Below are 22,782 nucleotides of genomic sequence, written 5' to 3' on the forward strand. Positions count from 1 at the left end.
AAGACACAAAATGACCAAAAAAATACACAAAATTACTAAAAAAGGAACAAAATTATTTTTAAAAGACACAAATTTACCAAAAAAAGACAAAATTACTAAAAAAAAAAAGACACTAAATTATTAAAAAAGACACTAAATTATTTAAAAAATACACAAAATTAACAAAAAAAAATTAATTAAAGGGACCTTCCACACACAACATGGTAAAGTGCCATTCATATAAAACTCACATTAAACTTTCATATCAAGGTGGGGGCCACAAAATATCATCACGAGGGCCACAATTGGCCTGCGGGCCGCCAGTTTGAGACCCCTGGTCTAGACAGTCTAAAGTCTAGACTTTCAAAGAGCTTCCAGGAATTCCAAGTCGAGTGAAAAAACACGTCGTCTCTGAACTGAAGACAATATTTGAACGTGCTTTGAAACTAGTGAACATTAAATGAACTGTGAACAATGAAAACATTTACATCTAGTCTACGAAGCTAATGTGGATAATGTGGGTATAAACAATATCATGATAATAATAATAATAATTTAATATGATGATATGAGATAAACCGTGAATGCATTAAAAACAAATAAAATAAGACATGATAAAGCATGACTTCAGCCCTATTACAAAATTATCTTCGATGAAAATTCAATATTTTAATAGCAGCTCAGATGACTGTGTGTAATGTCATTGACTCTATTCTTGGCGTCTTTCTGCTCTTTGTTTTGAAGTTATGGCTCATTTACTGTACGTTCAGTCTCGCCGCTGTTTTTAGCAAACAAGCTCTGATGAACCCATTAACCTGGTTCAGAGCCAGAGTTAATGACTGGCTGGGGGAAAGAGAAATATAGCTAGCAATGAAAGAAATGTCTTCAGGGATGGTGGAGACCAAAGCAGAGCTAAAAGGCAAGCAGGCCTCAGTGATTACTGGACTTGCATTACAGTAGTATTCAGATCCTTTACTTAAAGTAAAAGCACAACTACCACACTGTAAAGATACTCTGTTGCAAGTAAAAGTCCTTCATTGGGAGTATTAATGAAGTAGAAGTAGTAGTAGGCCTAGATAGTCAAGAGGCGGAGCTAAATAAAGGGGACACGTCGGACAAAAGCACCACATTTTTTCCACATGCTCTCAATCACTACAGGTTTCAACTTCATCAAGATTGCAGATCGGAGATGGCAGCCATATAAAGTCTATGAGAACCAGTATATCTTCCAAGCCACTTAAAAGGTCAATCTTGGTGTCAAAATATATAATAAAATATTAATAATAAGAATAAAATAAATAATAAATAATAAAACCACCAAGTGTAGTAACATGATTTTACTTTTTTTTCAGTGTTCATTCAGCATTTTTAATGCAATCTTTTGTGTTTACTGTTTTTGTGTGTGTTTTTATGTGTGTTTTTGTGTGTGTTTTTGTAAAAAAATATATATATATATGTTTTTGATGTGTTTTTGTGTGTGTTTGTGTTACTATGTGTTTTATTGTGTGTGTGTTTTTAATGTGTTTGTGTGTTTTTTGTATTTTTGTGTGTTTTTGTGTGTGTTCAAAATGTTGATCCAGTAAGTCAAAATTAAAAATATAATAATCAGGTCATATAGGTGAAGTTGTGCTGAAAACAATGATATCAACACATCATGGTAAAGATTTTTAAGTGGTTTATATACAGGCAGAATGAAAAGGAGTCAAAAAACGACAAAAAATAGCCCCAAAACTCCAAAGGGTTACCATAATGAATGATGAATAATCAACACATTAATAATCGATAAATAACAACAATAATAAACTAAGTTCCTCCACCACATCTAACAAGATAATTGGTGAACACATTACTTCTGACTGATCTTGATTTGTTGGTATCATTCTGACCTCCATGACCTCTTTCTGACACACTGTGACATCATCTCCAAAATCAGACCAAATGTGTTGAAACATCTGTTTACTAGCTGGTGATAACACTCATGCCTCAACCTGACATCAGTAAACCCGGAGTCTGGAGCAACAGCTTTTGAAAAAACATTCTGGAGATTCTGTGACAGATAAGCATCAATAAACCCTGGAATCAAACCAAGCATGAGGCCAGAAGGCCGACAGAGGAAATGGAGATGGATGAAGCAGAAGCAGGACATAAACATATATGACAACACAAGTGGTGGATTAATGACCGCAGGGAGGAAAAACACAGAATTCCTCCTGGATAGACAGGAAACTATAAGCAGGCCATGAAGGCACTTCTTTCTGTCCTGATCACTCATAAATGTTGTATCTACAAAAAAAAAACACACTACTTCGTCCAAAGAACAAAAAAAGAGATATGAGTGGGCAAAAGCATATAAATATTGGACTCTAAGATGCAGAGCCGGCCCAAGGCATAAGCAAACTAAGCGACTGCTTAGGGCCCCCGTGGCCACAAAACAATATTTTTTATTTTATTTAAAAATGCCAATATAAAGGTATGCTGTCTTGGTAATGGATTGTTTATCAAAGAGATTTGTGTAGCTGTTAATAGCAAATTAGCTAGTTGTTTTTGCATCCGGCTACTATATATATAGTTTGCTGCACATTGCAGTTGCAGTTTTTTGAAGCCAAAAATTAACCAGATTAAACTTTTACTAAAATATATATAATATAGGTTTTTAAAAAAATATATTTTACCATTTGGAACGATGTGAAAATCAACCCTAGCTCGCTGTTCTCGTTGAATGTGCTACATTTTGAGATTAAAAACCATATTATTTGACAACCTGGACATCATTTATTCATTGGTATTATTTGTATTATTGCATTGGGCCACCCCCATTAATGTGTAAAGACATATCAGGCTGACAATAGGATCATGTGAACAACACTGACAGAGCCACAATGAGTTTATAGGTGTGTGAATGATCAATTATTAAATTCGAACTATTTGGTTCAAATCTACTCTCCATCCTCCAGCAGCATGCAGTTCCATCTGGACTTGTGGGCTGAAAAATTAGTTTTGCAACAAGCAAAGATTCTTCCAAGCTCTGTCAGGGTTAATACATTTATCCTGACTAGCTGCACCTGACAAGTCTAACATTTGAAATATTAAGAAACTATATTAAATTATATTTAAAGGAATACATGTTAGTTTCCCATTGAAATGCTAAAAAAAATGCTAAAAAAATGATTTAGTTCTCACAGAAAAATACATTTAAAATTTGTACTTCAGATATATTATACCACTGCAAGTTAAAGGAATCAGTGTTACACACTGTAGCACTGACATCAGCCACTACACAACACAATCTGAGTTACATGATACATTATGAGCAATGTGCACCTAAAGAGATGCAGATGATACAACTCTAGTTCATTCTCACTCAAATTAAGACTTATTTTAAATTTAATTCTCAGATTCACTCTTATTCAACGCGTCAATCTTTAGATCTTCATCCTCCAAGATTTCTAGCATGCAGAGGTCAATTTATTGTTCAATTTAGGGACCAAATTATGAAATACCTTTTCCCATCTGGCAAAGGACTCCATCTCTGTAAAATGCTTCAAAAGATGTCTAAAAGCTCATTTAGCTACTGTTTTAAAATTCTAATTCACACACAAGTACACTTTTTTAACATGTTCATTTTTGTTTTTAATTGTTTTTGTTATCGTCATTATAACTTGTTGATGTTATACATTTGTTTTTTCTATTATCAATTTATTACTTTCTAATAACTATGACATTTTTAGGTGGAGGCTTTAAATAAGCCCATCTGGGTTTTCTGCCTCTCCCTGCACTTTACACTATATGTTATATCTTTGTCATTTTATGTCATTCTAACTGTGCAAATAAAATAAAAACCTAAAACCTAAAAAAAACCTAAAGAGGCAGACAGCAGCAGGACCTGTCTGTGTCTCTGTCACAGATTAACATGAAACCTGTAACAGCGACTCAGTTAGTCGCTCCACAGATCGTGAGGAATGCCTCCAGTTAGGAATGTGAATGTAAATCCACTTTAATGTGTTTTGGGGTTTTTCCTGTGGTGTTTTTTTCCTTGTTTGTATTTTTATGTGAAACTTTTCTTCTTCTTCTTTTTTTTTTTCATTCTGCTGCACATCTTGACCCCTGAGCAGAAGAGACATTGTAACGATTATATAACATGTTACTATTTTTAATCAGGTGAAATCATAAAAGAAGGCAGCTGACTAAAATCAGACTATTTATTTGTATTATATAATAAATATAAAATAAATATAAATAATAAATAAAAAACAATATATATTAATTAGAAGCTTATATTTGCAGAAATTTGAATTAATTAATTTAATTAATTTATTTTCACAGCAATATACTGTACAATCATAATACAGCAAGTTACTGTTAGAATTTGACTGTAAATTTACAGCAAAGTCTTACAGTGTATTTTACATCAGTCATGCAGCGCCTCCTATTGGCCACTTTGGGGTATTACGTTTGTGACACAGGAGAGTATTAAAGGGGAGAAATACTGTAAACCTGTTGGTAAAATCTGCTCAACCCATCTAGCTGTAAGAATAACCGTAAGATCTGTGCTCTTTTTCATTGTAATATTGTTTCTGTTTCACCTGGAATATCCTACTGGATTAGTCATGTTAATAACTTATGTTGGGAAACAATCTCGTCCCTGCCCCAAAAAAGCAATGATGCAAATTCTGAAAGGCGTTTCTCGGTTGTAATTTTTTAAAATATGCTTTTTGGTCATCAACCTGCCTTTTCCAAACAACCAAGTTGTGTGCACATCAGCAGACATTACAAAAAAGAAACATTTCCAAAATGAAAAAAAAGAAAGAAATCTGTAAAACTCAAACACTAACAGCATCAATCCAACCAAACAACAAAGATATATTACAGCTTACAACTTATTTCACATCATGCAATAAAAAAAGTAAATTTAAGTACAAGAAACACAAAGATTAGATTGATCTAACAAATTATCTCCGTAAAAGTTGTTGTTTTCCAGCATGCTGCGCTATTTCGGTGTGTTTGGCCCATAAGAACCCATGTAACAAACACTTTAAATCTTCTAGAATCTCCCATATTCAGCTTTATGCTTCACATTAACTCATTAAATCCCTAAGCGACACATACTCACACCCTGGTGTGGTGGTCATGTGACTGTGACAAGAAGTGACTTCTCCATGTGTGTGTGACTGGAAACAGAAATGTGAAAAAGTAGCTAATTTCAAAAAGCTTATTTTTTGTTACAAGGCTAAGTTTAAACCCATTTAACAATTCTAATCTGTTAATAGGATGTCCTGTATTGCATTTAACTTGTTTTGACCATATTTCTTGAACAAATTATATATTATGGAGATGCAAAAGAAAAAGGGAAATTTGTGTGTCTGTAAGCAGAAAATTTGTCTATTTTTTATCTATTTTAAAATAAGAAATATCATAAACATAAATACCATAAACGCCCATTGTAACGTATATATGTCACATCACAAATCTTTGACATTTAGGGGGTAGTATTTTTTTTTTTTAAACATCAGAAATGTGTTCTATGTGGTCCACTTATAGAACACACCCTTTATATATATATATAAAGATATATATATATATATATATATATATATATATATATATATATATATATATATATATTAAGGATAACTGGGTCTGGGTTCTTATGGGTTAAATGGTCCTGTTTACACAGAAATAATGGTTTTGGTTGCCCAGAGACTCTTAGAAACGGGAGAGGCACAAGCGCGCCGGCGCGTGTCGCAATGAATCATGGGAGCATGTATGTGCTCAGTCATGGATCTACAGGCAGTGACGCATCTCCCTTCATGTGTACACTCTCTGGTCATGTGAGCGGATTGCTGGAGCGCTGACACAGCGCGCAAACTCTCGCGAAATTAACCGCAGATTTGACCAAAAAATGCCAACGCAAAGCTGTTTCCGGGTCAGGAGAAGGCTGCGGAGGACAGGACGACAGGCGGAGTGATTACTGGAGAGGATTTTGTAGTAAACTGACCGGGCAAATCCACCGCTTTGCTTTGGCTAATAAGCAGCTAGCCGCGGAAGCTAACGGCAGCTAGCTCTGTGACAGCCGACTGACAGCTCACTCCGCCCGGTCACATGAAGGGACTCTAACCGGGAGGGAGGATGGCGGAGCGGGATCTGCCTCTGCAGTCTTCTCCAGAGGTTTCACAAAGTTCTGGGAGGCAGATTGATTCCTCGGATGAGAACGGACACGGTGACAGCCCAGATGAGACTCTCTCTCCCACCTCGGTGATCTACTTCAGGGAGGCTCTGGACTCGAACCTGCGGCTCGGGAAGGCTGGCTCTCTGTCCCCCAGCCCGATCCCCAAGTACGACTTCAGGATCGAAAGGATCGACTCCAAGCGCAGAAGTAAGTGCTAATTAACTTTGAAAAAGTCCTCTCCAACGACTTTTAACTGTCCAAAAAACAACAACAACTTCCTTATGATCAGTGGCGGTTTTAGACCAATTATACTGTGGGGGCCAAGGAGGGGCCAGTGTTTAATCAGAGGGGCACATTAGCACGTTAAAAAATGGCAAAGATGATATTTAAGCATTCAAAATCTTTGAATGTCTTGAAAAAGACATAAAAATGACCAAAAAAGACACAAAATAACTAAAACGGACACAGAAAAAAACACATAAATGACACCAATGACAAAAAAGACACAAAATGACAAAAAAAGGCACAAAATAACTAAAAAAGACACAACAACAGACACAAAATTACCAAAAAAAAAAAGCCACAAATGACCAAAAAAAGCCACAAAATGACTTACAAAGACATGGAAAGACATGAAAAGGATTCAAAAATGGACAAAATAGCCCAATAAGACTCCATAGAGTTAAACTATTCTACAATGTTCACATTCTGGGTTCCTTTTGTGTACAATGAGATATTGTTTGAACAATTTGATACAGGGGCCACAGCAGGGGCCAAAGGCTTCTTCACAGGGGCAGTGGCCCCTGGAGGCCCCTGTGTAGGACCGCCACTGCTTATGATCCAAGAAAACTGCCAACAGCTCACTCAGTTTACATCAGGGATGGGCAACTGGAGGCCCGGGGGCCACAAACGGCCCGCATCCTCACTTTAAGTGGCCCCCTAGTACCCAATACCCCCCACATACCCATATAGGCCCCCATCAGTGGCGGTTCTACACAGGGGCCTACAGGGGCCACTGCCCCTGTGTAGAAGCCCTTGGCCCCTGCTGTGGCCCCTGTGTCAAATTAATAATAAAACGATCAATTTATAACAATGAACGACGGAACAATTCTTACCAATTTTTTGTTCAAACAATATCTCAATGTACACATAAGGAACCCGGAATGTGTCCATTGTATAATAGTTTAATTGTGCAATAAAAGCTTGTGTAAATAAAAAATAAAACAGATCATTCTCACTGTATTGCACTTTCAAAATGAAATAAAAAGTACTTAGTCACAAAAATGAGAAATGTCAAAAATAACTGTTATTGTTGGTGAGTCTCATTGTTTCAATCAATGTATTTGTATCTTCCAAATATACTTAAATGAGATTTTTAAATAAGCAAAAAAAAAAAAGGTTTTTGATTGCTTAAATATCATCTTTGCCATTTTTTTTATGTGCCCCTCTGATTAAACACTGGCCCCTGCTTGGCCCCCACAGGAGAACTGGTCTAGAACCGCCACTGGCCCCCATATATCATAAGTAACCACACAGTAGGATAACAAATATACTATTAGAGTTGCAACAATTATTAGATTAATCGAAAAATAATCTATTATTGAATTAATCGTCAACTATTTTGATAATCGGATAATTAGTTTGAGCAGTTTTTTTAGAGACAATAAGTCCAAATTTCCCTGATTTCAGCTTCTTCAATGTGAATATTTCTGGTTTCTTTGTGCATTTATGACAATAAACTGAAGATCTCTTTGGTTTGTGGACAACTTCCTTATGATCCAAGAAAACTGCCAACAGCTCACTTAGTTTACATCAGGGATGGGCAACTGGAGGCCCGGGGGCCACATACGGCCCGCACCCTCACTTGAAGTGGCCCTCAGTACAACTACATGCATTTGAGCATGAAATCTTAAAAGTGCAGTGTAAAAATGCACAAAACTACTTCTTGCAATTAATGTTGGTCTGCTGTTCTTGCACTGAAAAAAAAAAAGAAATCACACTAAGTAGTTATTTTTTATTTGCTTCAAACCTTTTGTTTTCCTATTTATACTGTTATACGCTACAAATGATTTGGTTCTTAAGATAAAACAAACTTAGATTTAGAAGTGTTACATAATTTATCTTGTTTTAAGAGTTAATTTCTTATTTCAACATTTCTTATTTCAACAGCGTTCAACATGCTTATTTCTAGATTTAATAATCTTAATTTAAGAAATCTGGTCAAGTGAAATTATCTGTCCATGCAGCAAGATCATTTCCCTCAGATTTAGTGTTTTTATCTTGTTTTTAGACACACCTCTTTTGCAGTGTACATGCATTTGAGCATGAAATATGTTAAGTTACTGCAGTGTAAAAATTACTCCTTGTTGCAATTAATGTTGGGCTGCTGTTCTTGCACTGAAAAAAAAAAGAAATCACAGTAAGTGGTTATTTTTTATTTGCTTCAAACCTTTTTTATTCCTATTTATACTTTCATACATGCATTTGAGCATGAAATATGTTAACTTACTGCACTGTAAACATATTTAAAATTGCAGTTTCATCATATCTGGTTAAGTGACGCTCCTATATGTGGCCCTGTGGTAGTGAACATGAAAAATTGTGGCCCCCTGCAGCATTTAAGTTGCCCATCCCTAGTTTAGGTAATGCATAACATAAACTACATTTTCATACTCTGATTTATTTGTGAATGAACAGTCAAACACATTTAGTCAATAATCTTTGGGGGTTTATCAATCTCATGTCAACAAGAAGTGTAAACTTCACTTCACTTGTCTTGTGAGCTGCATTCCTCTGTTAGTGTCTGTGTGTCATGTGCTGTTTTGACAGACTTTAATGGCTTTGCAATGCTTGTCATTTTTGCTAGGGTGTGAATTTAATGGTGGATTGGTCATACTGTGGCTAGCTGTCTGTTTATTGTGATAAATGTTATGTTTACATCAAATAACCAACCATTTGCAGTTATGATGACAGCTATTTGCTGCTTTAATTGAGCAGGTAATGAATAAAGACTTAGCATAGCTTAGTTTAATTTTGGCTTACTTTAAATTGCAGTTGAATTGTATTATCATACACATACAACAGCATTAGTGCCACATCTCTGTGCCATATATTAGGGCTGGGCAAAAAGTCATATCCCGATATATTAAGCCATAATATCGATATACAATATATATCCCGATATTTTTTTATTGACAGTGAGAGCAAATGTTCAGTCAAAGCCAAATATGACACGTCACAAGTAGAGCTGCAACAATTATTCGATTAATCGAAAAATAATCGATTGTTAAATTAATCGTCAACTATTTTGATAATCCAATAATTGGTTTGCGCAGTTTTTTTTAAAGACAATAAGTCCAAATTCTCTGATTTCAGCTTCTTCAATGTGAATATTTCTGGTTTCTTTGTTCCTTTATGACAATAAACTGAATATCTCTTTGGTTTGTGGACAAAACAAGAGATTTGAGGACGTCATCTTGTGGTTTGGGAATCACTGATTGATATTTTTATACATTTTATTGACCAAGCAACTAATCTATTAATGGTTTAAATAAATCGATAATGAAAATAATCGTTAGTTGCAGCCCTATATACTATATTGTAAGTATACTAGTATCAGATACTCAGATTTCCGACTCTTCAGCTATTTTTCAGGGAGTAAGTTTGGTATTGTAATTGTAAGCAAATTAAACATTTAGTTTGTCATCAAAAAATGTATGTATCAAGTGAAAAGGCTCAACATTCATTGGTGCCGGCTCCTCAGATCTGCAGATTTGCTGCTTTTCTCTGTTTCATGTAATTATAAATTGAATATCATACATATTAGACAGAGAGTTTGGAGCTGATGCTCAAGCAAAACGTGCAATTTGAATATGTCACCTTGGGCTCTGGGAATATGGGGTGAGCACTCGTCATTTTTTATTTACTTTTTATTATTTGAGAAAATAATCTAACCTGATTCTGAAATTTTGTGGTCAATACTCAGTATTGGGGAGTTTAAAAATCTGATGCCTTATTGGCCAATATTACAACTCTGACAGATGTTTTACAGGTGTTTTAGTGACACTTTTTTACATTAACCCTTAATCGGGCGAAGAACTATATTTGGTAACTTCAGTGGATGTCAAACAGAGTCCCCATGTCTCTCTGTTTGGTCGTAGAACCACATGGATTTCTTCCAGCTAATCAGCAAAGATCAGACTACGTCACAGGGGTAATATTTCAAGAAAAAAGTTGCAAATTTACTTGATTAAAGTGTAAAATTGATTAAAGTTAAAATCTACAAGAAAAAAAATTTGCAGATTCAAGAGAAAAAAGTGGAAAAAAGCAACTTTTTTTCTCGTAGATTCACCACTTTAAATCTCATAAATCTGCGAATTTTGTTTTTTTGTAGATTTGCCACTTTAATCTAGTAAACTTTTTTCTCAAAATATTACCCCCCTCCCCTGGGTCCGTATGTTGTTGTTTTTTACACATTCTGGCTGTATGTAATATCCTCCAATATTCTCTAGGGTTGAAATTTGGAATTTGCAAGTATTTCAATGAGTGTCCTATTAAGGGTTAAACATATTTGCATTTTCTCGTTAATCATTGGCCGACAAAAACAACAACGAGTCTGCCAATCAGTTACTGTTGGCTGATATATTGATTTATTGATCTTGAGCTCTTACAGTAAACATGAGGAGAGAGTAACATGTAACAAAGGTTTCCAGCTTGAGCCTGAGAAGTTACAGCGATATGATCAGTAGGGTGTTTATTAGGAAGAATCTAGTGGAAATAAGTGTCATGATACAGTTATGATTCAATTTATTGGGATCCTGTAATAAAGGAGATATAATGGGACTTCTTGATCTGATTTTAGGGGGAAAAGCTCCTAGTAAAAAGGACACACAACGATAAAAATACATCAAGAACAAAAAAATACGTCAGAACATTTGGATCTGCATTTGTAACTATTACTTTTTCTGCAGTCTGTCTTTGCGTGTAAACTATTAAGTAAAAGTTGACAGTGTTGTTGAGGATAAATACAGTATCACAGAACATAATACTGTAATTCTCTGGTGTATGTTTATGTTGTTAAACTCTTAATAATCAGTGTTTTGGAACATGATCGCACTGATCATTTATAAGCTTTGAATTACAATAAATCCTTTGTATTAATCTGTGACGGAACAATAATTGCAGTAATTCTTTCCTTAAATCGGCTAATCAGTTAGTCAGAGAAATCCTTTTATTATCTCTTAAGATGATTATGTGTTAAGACCTTTTATACAGACTGACTGAACATGACTGGGCTTAAATACTCTATTTACTTTTCCTGGTTTTAGGGCTAAAGTGACTTCATCTTGTCAGTTAATCTGACTGTTGAATGCTCTGTTGATTCAATTACAAATGCTCTAATGTGGATAAATTGCTCCGTTTTTCTCTGAGAGCCTAAATCTCTTCTTATCAATATCAAGTGAGGCTTTTAATTTAGTCAGCATGCTTTAAACCATGGGTTTCAAACTCGTGGCCCGCGGGCCAATTGCGGCCCTCGTGACGGTATTTTGTGGCCCTCACCTTGATATGAAAGTTTAATGTGAGTTTTATATGAATGGCACTTTACCGTGTTGTGTATGGAAGGTCCCTTTATTGCGCAAGTTGGAGCTTTTTTTCACTTGTTTCTATGATGAAAAAGAAAGGCAGCTGCGTTTATTATCTGCCATGTTGTTGTTACCGGAAGAAGTGGAAAAGTTATGTAATGTAATTTGTGTCTTTTTAAAATAATTTCATGTATTTTTTTGGTAATTTTGTGTCTTTTTTTGATTATTTTGTGTATTTTTTGGGTCATTTTGTGTCTTTTGGTATTTCATTTTGTGTATTTTTGGGGTCATTTTGTGTCTGTTTTGGTCATTTTGTGTCTTTTATTAAGTAATCTAATGTTTTTTTCAGTCATTTTGTGTCTTTTTTTCTGTTATTTTGAGTCTTTTTAAAATTAATTTTGTGTCTTTTTTATACATAATTTTCTGTCTTTTTCTGTCACTTTGTGTCTTTTTTACATATAAATCATTTTGTGTCTTTTTTTGTCATTTTGTGTCTTTTTTAAGTAATTTATTTATTTTTGGGTCATTTTGTGTCTTTTTTTTGGTCATTTTGACACTGCCCCCAGCAGCCCCCTGGTAATTAGAGTTTGAGACCCTTGCTTTAAACTGAAAAAACAGGTGTTTGTCTTTCTTTTCTGACTTCCTAAGACGTGCATCACGAGTGGAAATTAAAAATGATCCTTTGCATCCGGGATCTCTGACCTTATTACCCTCGCTGCTCTCTGCTGATGCTGTTTTTTGCTCCCCTGCTGCAGCCAGCTCAATGATTGCATTGTCAAACAACAGGCCTGTGTGTCGGGTCAGGGGACACTGTTGATGCTTGAGAGACAGATGAGTCCTCTGCTGCATCATTAGCATTGGCTGGATCCTCTGGGGACCCCCTCCCCTCCTCCCCTCCCCTCCTTTTTTTTTTTTTTTTACGCATGCACCATCTGCTCACGTGACAATGTGTTGCTGTACCCAGCACTCCTGTCAGCCATCTTGGTCGACACCCACCCAGAGCATTCACTGCGGAGCGCGGCCAGCCCAATCACAGAGAGCCGGTGCTGAGCCGACCGGAGGAGGGCTGTGATTTTCAGCACGGTGCTCTCTTGCATTTTAAATCCCCCCCAGTCTGCACAAAAGGGATAACAAGAGGTTGCAGAGGAGGAGGAGGAGGAGGTGGAGGAGGAGAGAGCCTCTCTCAAGACAGCAGCTTATTTCACTCAGTTGTAACCAGGAAGGGAGGAGGATGCAGGCATAAAGAGGAGGAGGAGCAGCACCCTTTCAGACACCTGCTGAGCGCCTCCGTGGGCCTTTATCCTCTTTTATTTGGACTCTTTTCATCCTCTCGTCCCCTCTTCTCTCTGACTTGCTATTTTTGATTTTTTCGGGGGGCCCTTCACCGCTTCCCGGAACAAAAGCGACCTTTTTCCCCCCTTCGGCGGTGTTGGTTTTGCATCAGCTGAGTCATCATGTCTGATCTGACGCCTCAGAGCGAAACCCCCACTCCCACCACCGACAAGATCACCCAGGCCGCCCGGGAGACCATCTATCTCTGCAACTTTCGCGTGTCAGTCGACGGCGAGTGGCTCTGCCTCCGAGAGCTCAACGACATCTCCCTCACGCCAGACCCAGAGCCGGCCCATGAAGGTAATGTGGCAAAAGATTAGCTCATCGTCCCGAGGAGCTCTGTGGCCAGTGTGTGTGTGTGTGTGATCTCTTGGGCGTGGTGACACACACACACCGAGACGCAACATGTTTGATGAGGTGAAGCGTGATAATGTGTCCTGTTTGAGCTGTGTCACGATGGAGACGCTTCGCCGTCTGAGAGTCACTCGGCAGGATGACGCCGCTTGTAAATAAGACAGGGCCGACAGGGCGACAAAAACAACCAGGAAGTGCCGCTTGTTGTTGTTTTTTTTCCTGCAGTAAATCAAAGCAATGAATATGTGTTTTTTTATTAGATTGTTTTGTTTTTGTTTGTGTTTGGATCTGTTTTATTTCATTGTCATTATATACCTTTGTCAGAAGTTTTTACCCCCTTTTTTTTGTTTTTCTTTGGAATTATTTGGCTCCATATGTCTTCCTAAGGCTGGGCGATATATCGATTTAAAAGATATATCGATTATTTTAAATGTGATATGGAATTAGACCATATCGCATATATCGATATAGTTCTTTTTTTTTTCTTTCTTTCTATATAAATGCTGCCTTTCCTAGGGTTTGTCATATTTAGTTCTTTTGTAATGTTTGTTATTCTTTTCTAATATAAATATTTTTATTTCAGAAAAAGATATTTTATTTCAGAGGCTATTTTTATTTAAGATATTTTTTATTTAAATGTGCACTTTATGGCACTTTGATTTAAAAATAAAAAAAATAAAAAATGACAGATTATTTTGTCTGTCTGTTTTTCTTCATTTTACAGAATATAACACGCAGCCGAATCAGGTTTTCAGGGCACGTTGTTGGTTTATTTTCTGCAACTGGAGCCAGATATTTACATTTTTCCAGTGAGCAGGCATTTTGTTTTGAACAGATTCATGCTGCAGTATGAAATGCAGTTTTATGGTTTCAAATTTGATGGAAAAAACAGAATATGTGCTGCACAGAGAGGCTGTCCTCTTCCTCTTCTCTTGCCACGCCTTCTCTCATCACAGAGCCGGAAGATTAGCCACTTTAAGGTTTTCCTCATGATAAACTGAAGCAGTTCTGACTATTGTCGTTGTCACCATACTAAAATTTTCAACTCGATACCGAGACCCAGGAAAATATTTGACACTCGCTACCATTTTCGATACCACAAGGATAAAAACAAAGACCCCAAAATTTAACAGAAATATTTTTATTAACAAGAAAAATGCAACATGTAAAAATTAACAGAACCACAGGTTAAATATTTATAAAAAACAGTTGTGCAAAAAGAAACTGCAACTATGATAACAAGCTTCAGGTCTGAGGTAGTGCAAAAAATAAATAAATACAATAAACAATAACAATCGATACTTTTTGGAAATGAGTATCCAGATACAACGTTTTTGTATCGATCCTTTTTTGAGTATCTTTTGACAACCCTAGTTCAGACACATTCAGCACTGCAGTTCTACTGTAATGACACACTCAAAAGAGTAATACTGCATATTACTTAATTCAATCAATGCAACATTTTTACACTTAAAAATATTGAGTTGATTTGAAAGCTCTCAAATCGGTTCAACAAAACATGAGTAATGAGTAAATTTAAGTCATATTTTCAAGTATGTCTGAATGAATTGACTTATTGGCTCAATTACCACATAAATTGAGTAATTGTAACTGAAATATTATGTTAACCATATGGAAAATCTGAGTAGAAATCACTAAACAAACTGAGTAAATATAATTGAAAACATTTGAAGGATAAACTGCAAATTTGCTTATGATTTACTTAAAAAAATGTGTTGTACTGACTGATTTTACACTTATTGTACACTTATTATTACAAATATTTAAACCATGTAATATATGAGTCACATATTAATTTATTTTGAAGAAGTAAACTTAATCTATATTTGGATATTTTAAACAAAGAATCCTGTTGGAGTTCTACTAATGAATTTTGATGTAGTCAACTCAAATACTCATCATGATTATATTCAGCATTTTTATTTATACTATATATTACTGTATTAGAGTATGATGCTTTGACAGAAAATAACAAAATAATAATAATTTTGCTACTGTGGAACAAAATGTCTCACCACCATGACTGTTTATTATCAGGAACTTTTATTTTATAGAACTTCAACGGTCATTTCCTTTCAGATAATATTGATATTTATTTTCATCTCATTGTAATATTTCCTCAAAATATAGCTTAGTTATTATCACCATTGGTTTTATTTCCAGTCTGGATCAAGTCCAGAATAAAAAGAAGTTTAACCAGACTTAAACTGGAAGTTTTTCAAGTCAAATTTAGACAACATGTATCTTTTATTTTGAAATTTCCTTTCTGCACATGTTGGTTCTTGCTCATTTGCTAACAAAGACCTGACATGTTTTATTTTGTCTGTAAAGAAAAGAGAAAAGAGAATATTCCTCATTCACTAAGTGTCCTGTTTCAACCCAGCATTTAATAATTGTGTATTTGTTGTTTATTGCAATTATTTGCCTTAAGGAAAGCTTTTCTCTTATAATAGAGCTATTATGGAGTTAATTTTAGCAATAACATCCTAAATTTGTGTATTAATTACCTTTTCTTGCAGTCATTTTGTGACAAAAGTCAAGTCTTTTGTGCCCTATAACTAAAGTTCATGCTCCAGACCAAACCAAATGTATGAGTGTATTAATAATGTAAACAAATACTGGAAGATAACATAACGGTGCTACTAAAAGCCTCTCAGGGTCGAGTCGTCCTCTTCCATCAATAATGGATTCAAGTCAGACGTATAGATGGACATGTAAAGAATTAAGTGCTGAGGTTTTTAGCTTTTACTAGTTGGACTTTTTCTTTTTCAGTCTGACTTTATGTTGTGTCTTGTTTTTTATTTTTACTGGTCCATAGAATAATGATGTGGGAGTGAGGTTAAAATGTGTCCAGGTGTATTATTATTATTTTTTTATTTGATTGTTTTGTTTTTGTTGGTGTTTGGTTCCGTTTTATTTCATTGTCACTAATATACCTCTGTCAGAAGTTTTTACCCCCTCTGTTTTTGTTTTTCTTTGGAATTATTTGGCTCCATATGTCTTCCTAGGGCTGGGCAATATATCGATATAAAAGATATATCGATATATTTTTAAATGTGATATGGAATTAGACCATATCGCATATATCGATATAGTTCTTTTTTTTTTCTTTCTTTCTATATAAATGCTGCCCTTACTAGGGTTTGTCATATTTAGTTCTTTTGTAATGTTTGTTATTCTTTTCTAATATAAATATATTTATTTCAGAAAAAGATTGGCCTATTTTATTTCATAGGCTATTTTTATTTAAGAGAAAAAGGTACTCCTGTTGTTATACAGTATTTATGTTCACTTAAACAGTTTCAATAAAACTACTTGTGACATGTTATATTTGACTTTAACTGAACATTTTCTCTCACTTTGTGATAAAAATCGATCGATATTCAGCCTAAATATATTGGGTTATGACTTTAGTCCATATCGCCCAGCCCTAGGTCTTCCTTTTCTTGTCTTCACTTATTCTGTAATCACTAGTTCACAGTAAAAAATAAAAAATAAAAATGGTTTTACTAGAAGAACCCTTGCTCTTTAAGTTAGCCACTATTTTAGGTCCTAAAATCATGTTTAATTTTCATGCTTACAGATACAATTTTCCAACTAAAGCTCCTTATTTTCTGTCATCTTCTTTCCAATTTCTGCATCACAACTATTTTACTTTTACTTCCTGGAAAACATTGAAAATACAGAAGCATCTAAGTGTTTATTCTGCTGATGCGGGGGATAATAATAAGTTTAGCTCCTGAGTCATTCCTGCTGTCAGATTATAGTCCGTGTCATTACTTCAGGAAGTCTAAAGACCTCCTGTGTTGTTTTTTTTCTCTTCTTTTTTTAGATCCTAAGGATCCCATTGCAATCGAGAGGCTTAACTTGATGAACATGGCCAAACTGAGCATCAAAGGCCTGATCGAGTCTGCTCTCAACCTCGGACGCACGCTCGACTCCGACTACGCACCGCTGCAGCAGTTCTTCGTGGTGATGGAGCACTGTCTGAAACACGGGCTGAAGAGTGAGTACGGCACTGACCTCGTCTGTAAAGTCTGTATTATAGTATTAAAGTTAACGGAAACTATCGAAAAGACAAAAACTAGAATTGAAAAAACATTTTCGTTAACTGAAATCAAAATAAAATCAAGGGTTTTTTCAAAAAACGTTAACTAACTGAAACTGTATTTTGTGGTTGCAAAATTAACTAAAATTATAGTGAAAATGTCCTTAGTTTTCGTCTTTGTCAACTTTTTTCATACGTAAACCTTTTTGGTTGATATGAAATCTATTTCATCTATCTGGTTTTATGACTTAATAAACTTATTGGGGCTGAGATGGATCAGACAAAGGAAATAAAGGAAACATTTATTGTGACTTTTTTTAATCTGGCACCCAACAAATACCCCATTACAAAAAAACTAAAACTAATACAAACTAAACTAAAACTAAGCATTTTCCAAAAAATAATTAAAGCCAAACTCACTCTAAAAATGAATTAAAAACTACTGAAAAATCCAAAACTATTATAACCTTGGTTCAAACAGGGAAAAATAACAATATAAAAAGCTATAAAATATTAAATTAAAGAAAAACAGTAAAAAAAAAAAAAAAAGAGAGAGAGAGAGAGAGAGAGAAAGAAATATGTATAAAAATATGTATAAAATATCAAAAAAATAAAATATAATAATAATATTAAATGCAATAATAAAGACAGTTACTACTGAATATGAAAAGATGTATAAAATCTAATAAAATAACAGTTTAAAAAATGTAATAGTAAATATAAAAAGAGACATAAAAATGTATTAACACTATTCAAAAAAACAGATTGGAAATATAAAAATATGACAAAATAAGTTGAAACAAAAGCAATAAACGAAAACAGTAAAAAAAAAGAGAGAAAGAGAGAGAGAAATATGTATAAAATATCATACAAATAAAATATAATAATACAATTTTAGATGCAATATGAAAAGATGTATAAAATCTAATAAAATAACAGTTTTAAGAAAATATAAAAATATAAAATAAGACATAAATTATAACAGAAAAAATGTATTAACACTATTCAAAAAACTGATTGGAAATATAAAAATATGATAAAATAAATGAAAACATTACCAATAAAGAAAATCTATTATTACACCATCCTTCACATTCAGAGCAACCAAAGAGATATAAACATGATTAAAATGACAAATGTGCTGATTATGATGACGTAGTGACCCAAATTCTCACCCTATCTGCTGTGTGTCTCCACCTCCAGCCAAGAAGACGTTCCTGGGCCAGAACAAGTCGTTCTGGGGAGCGTTGGAGCTGGTGGAGAAGTTAACGCCTGAGGCCGGAGAGATCACCGCTAGTGTCAAAGACCTGCCCGGCCTCAAGTCAGTCTCTCTATGGGTTCCAGAGTTTCCCCTTTAGGTTTACAGCTTTTTGGGGAGGAGGGGGGATGTCATCAACATTACAAGAAAAACAGGCTTCAAATATTTCACTCTACCTGTAATGAATCCATATAATGTATGAGTTCCACTTTCTGAACTTGTGACTCAGCTGAATGCTTGTGGCTGCTTGAATTTTTTCTTTTTCAGTTTGACTTTATGCGGTATCCCATATGTCTTGTTTTTGTTTTGTTTTGATTGGTTATTTTGGTTAGTTTTTGTTTTTGATGGATCCTTTTTTATCTAATTTTCTTTTATACGTCTTTGTCATAATTAGTTTTTACCACCTGGGTTTTGTTTTTGTTTATTTTGTCGTCATTTTTACTTAATTCAAACACTTCATTGAAACACATACTCTGTTGTGTTTATTATCAATGCTAACCATTGATGAGCAACCACGGATGCTTTCAACTTAAAGTTACCAGTTAACACAGTCACTCAATCTTACATTTTTAAAAATTGTTCCAGTTTGAATGTCTGCAGCCACATCAACAACACATGGAGTGGAAGCATCAAAAAAACATTTTAGGACTTTATACAAAATTGAAATGGGGAACTATAAATATGAACTAGTTTATTTTAATCTGTGTGAACTGGACTTTGAGCTCTTGTGAAGTTTGAACGGGCATAACACTTTTCTTAAAAAATGGAAGCGTGTCTGTTCTGTGAGATGGACGTTAAAAACATTTTCTGTCTGAATCATCCTAACAGACTGACTGGTTTGTTTTGGTGTTTTGTGTTTATTTTATGGATACCTGGCCTCATGCCGTGCTGTGCTACAGGTTTTGCGTTCTTTTGTTAGTTTGACTCTGTTTGTGTGTAACTGAGCTGTGTGTGATGACAGGACTCCTCTGGGCAGAGGACGCGCCTGGTTACGGCTCGCCTTGATGCAGAAGAAACTCTCTGACTACATGAAGACCATCATCAACAGAAAGGACCTGCTCAGGTAGGGGTGTGTGTGTGTGTGTGTGTGTGTGTGTGTGTGTGTGTGTGTGTGTGTCTATGTGTGTCACACTGTGTTGAGACTCACTGGTTCATAGAATAATGGTGTAGAAGTGAGGTTAAAATCTGATGTGATCCAAAGTAGGGCTGGGCGATATGGACCAAAAGTCATATCCCGATATATTTAGGCTGAATATCAATATAAGATATATATCCAGATATTTTTATCACAAAGTGAAATAAGTGTTCAGTCAAAGTCAAATATGACATGTCACAAGTAGTTTTATTGAAACCGTTTATTTAAGTGAACATAAATACTGTAGAACAACAGGACTACTTTTTTTTAAATCTCAAATCAAAGCTCCATAAAATGCACATTTAAATAAAAAACATCTTAAATAAAAATATCCTATGAAATTAAATAGGCCAATCTTTTTCCGAAACAAATATATTTGTATGAGAAAAGAATAACGAACATTACAAAATAACTAAATATGACCCTAGTAAGGGCAGCATTTATATATAAAAAAAGAAAAAAATTAACTATATCGATATATGCGATATGGTCTAATTCCATATCACATTTAAAAAAAAATATCTATATAAGATATATCTTTATATCGATATATCACCCAGCCATAATCTGTAGTTTTATTATCTCAGCCAAAGAAGTTATGTTTTCAGATCAGTTTGTTGTTTCCGAGTAGTTTAACAGAAAAACTACCGGCCCCATTTTCATAAAACTTGGTGGAAGGAAGCAACACCGGCTGAGGAAGCACACATTAGATATTCGAAGAGATCTAAATCAGGCAGATTCACTAATTATATTTCACTTTTATTCACACGGTGAGATAGAGCCTGGCCTTAGGGACGTCTGAGCTCTCTGACCTCTAGGTTCTTTTGATGTCATTCACCTCATGAAGGTTTTTTTTTTTAATTAACCCTATAAAGCCAAGTGTATCACATTTGATACACAAGTTGTTGAGACCTCTACATCATCAGTGTGATATATTTTGTATACATGTGTTGGAGATTTAAAAAAAAACAACTGAGAAACAAATTGCACAAAAATACCAGATGTAGCAAAAATGATAGACAGTTTCATTGCTGGGTGAAAACTTCATATCAGCAGATAAATTATGTTTTTTTTTTGCATATTTGAGGAAAATGTTAAAAGGAAAGTCTTGATAGGATAAAAATGTTAGGTTTTATGTTTTTGTTAGTTCAAGAAAAACAAACTGTGAGCAACAAATTGCACAGGAAGACCTGATTTGTATAAAATATGATAGAATTCATATATGCAAATTGATATTTTTTTTGTCAGCAGGTTCAATAAATACTCAAGTTTTTAAAAAATATAATTTTCTGGCAATTATTTCATGGTTCAGGCTTTATAGGGTTAAAGAGAAACTCAACAAAGTAAAAATGCAGTTTATGATGTTATATTTGAATGATTCTAATAAGGCAGATAGTAGATGTGTTTTCTCCACAGACAGATCGGAGACAGTTTGGTTTCGGTTGCGTGTGAGTCCAACTTCTGTAGAAGATGAAATGTGGATTATTACAGAGAGCTGTGTCAGTCTGAGTGCAGCGCTACATAACTTTATCTGTGACCTAAATAAAAAGTATTTTCTCTCCGCTGCGTGTTCACTCCTGGGCTTCCAATCTATGGACCTGAGACCTTAATAATAACATAAAGTGTCCATATTTATGGTCACGACTGAGGAAGAAGAGGCAGAGATTCTGACTTTTAGTCCCCATTATTACTTAGTTATTTATTATTATTATAGTCATTATTATACTCAGCCTCTTAAAACTCTGTATCCTACATTTCCCATAATGCAATAGAATAACGTCTTCAATTAGACCCTTGTCAAAATCATTTTTTGTGCACATTTAAAAATGCAGTTTTCAGGTCAGTGACAGTGTTTTTTTAAACTCTTTTCTCTGAAGTGAATCTATTAAAGAAAAACAGTTATTACTGAAGATGAAAAGATGTGTAAAATCTAATAAAATAACAGTTTAAAAAGTAGTAAATATAAAAAGAGACATAAAAATATATTAACACTATTCAAAAAAACTGATTGGAAATATAAAAATATGATTAAATAAGTTAAAACAGAAGCAATAAAGGAAAACAGTAAAACAAAAAAAGGGCGAAAGAAATATGTATAAAAATACGTATAAAATATCATAACAAATAAAATATAATAATACAATATTAAATGCAATAAAAATCTATTAAAGAAAGACAGTTACTACTGAATATGAAAAGATGTATAAAATCTAATAAAATCACAGTTTAAAAAAATGTAATAGTAAATATAAAAAGAGGCATAAAATATAACAGAAAAAAATATTAACACTATTCAAAAAAACTAATTGGAAATATGAAAAAATGACAAAATAAATTAAAACAGAAGCAATAAAGAAAATCTATTGTTATACCATCGTTCACATTCAATAGAATGCAATAGAATAATTTTTAAAATTGTGTTTTTTTGTTTTGCTTTTGTGCACATTGAAAAATGCAGTTTTCTGCTCAGTAACAGTGTTTTTTCAACTCTTTTGTCTGAAGTGAATTCTACGAGGCGAACGCGTTGATGATGGAGGAGGAGGGCGCCGTCATCGCCGGGCTGCTCGTCGGACTAAATGTCATCGATGCCAATCTGTGTATGAAGGGAGAGGACCTGGACTCTCAGGTAGTTCTGCTTTCACTTCCACTTCTTCTTCTTCTGTCACCAGTCAGAGCTGCAGGAAAACACATTTCTGACGAGTGTTTGCAGGAAGGAAGTGAAAAATAATCCTACTTCAGGATTCCAACACAAAGAGCCTCATGCAAGAACCAACCGACAAACAGATCGATCTATCTATCTATCTATCTATCTATCTATCTATCTATCTATCCATCCATCCATCCATCCATCCATCCATCCATCCATCCATCCATCCATCCATCCATCCATCCATCCATCCATCCATC

The 22,782-nt window shown here is 34.6% G+C and overlaps 1 protein-coding gene across 3 annotated transcripts in view; it reads left to right on the plus strand.

Moving 5' to 3' along the window:
* Nucleotides 1-5,641: 5,641 nt before the first annotated feature.
* rufy3 (RUN and FYVE domain containing 3) overlaps nucleotides 5,642-22,782 on the plus strand; it is a 32,001-nt gene continuing 14,860 nt past the window's right edge. For 2 of the 3 annotated variants that reach the window (XM_059338153.1, XM_059338154.1), the window contains exons 1-5: nucleotides 5,642-6,352; nucleotides 17,267-17,440; nucleotides 18,686-18,803; nucleotides 19,702-19,803; nucleotides 22,378-22,501. In XM_059338153.1, the coding sequence (XP_059194136.1) occupies nucleotides 6,106-6,352; nucleotides 17,267-17,440; nucleotides 18,686-18,803; nucleotides 19,702-19,803; nucleotides 22,378-22,501 (765 nt within the window). In that variant the 5' untranslated portion in view covers nucleotides 5,642-6,105. Of the gene's footprint in view, nucleotides 6,353-12,759; nucleotides 13,360-17,266; nucleotides 17,441-18,685; nucleotides 18,804-19,701; nucleotides 19,804-22,377; nucleotides 22,502-22,782 lie in introns of those variants that run through there. The other variant, XM_059338156.1, reaches the window with a different exon arrangement.

Source organism: Centropristis striata, chromosome 7 (assembly GCF_030273125.1).
Source record: "Centropristis striata isolate RG_2023a ecotype Rhode Island chromosome 7, C.striata_1.0, whole genome shotgun sequence".
NCBI lineage: Eukaryota > Metazoa > Chordata > Actinopteri > Perciformes > Serranidae > Centropristis > Centropristis striata.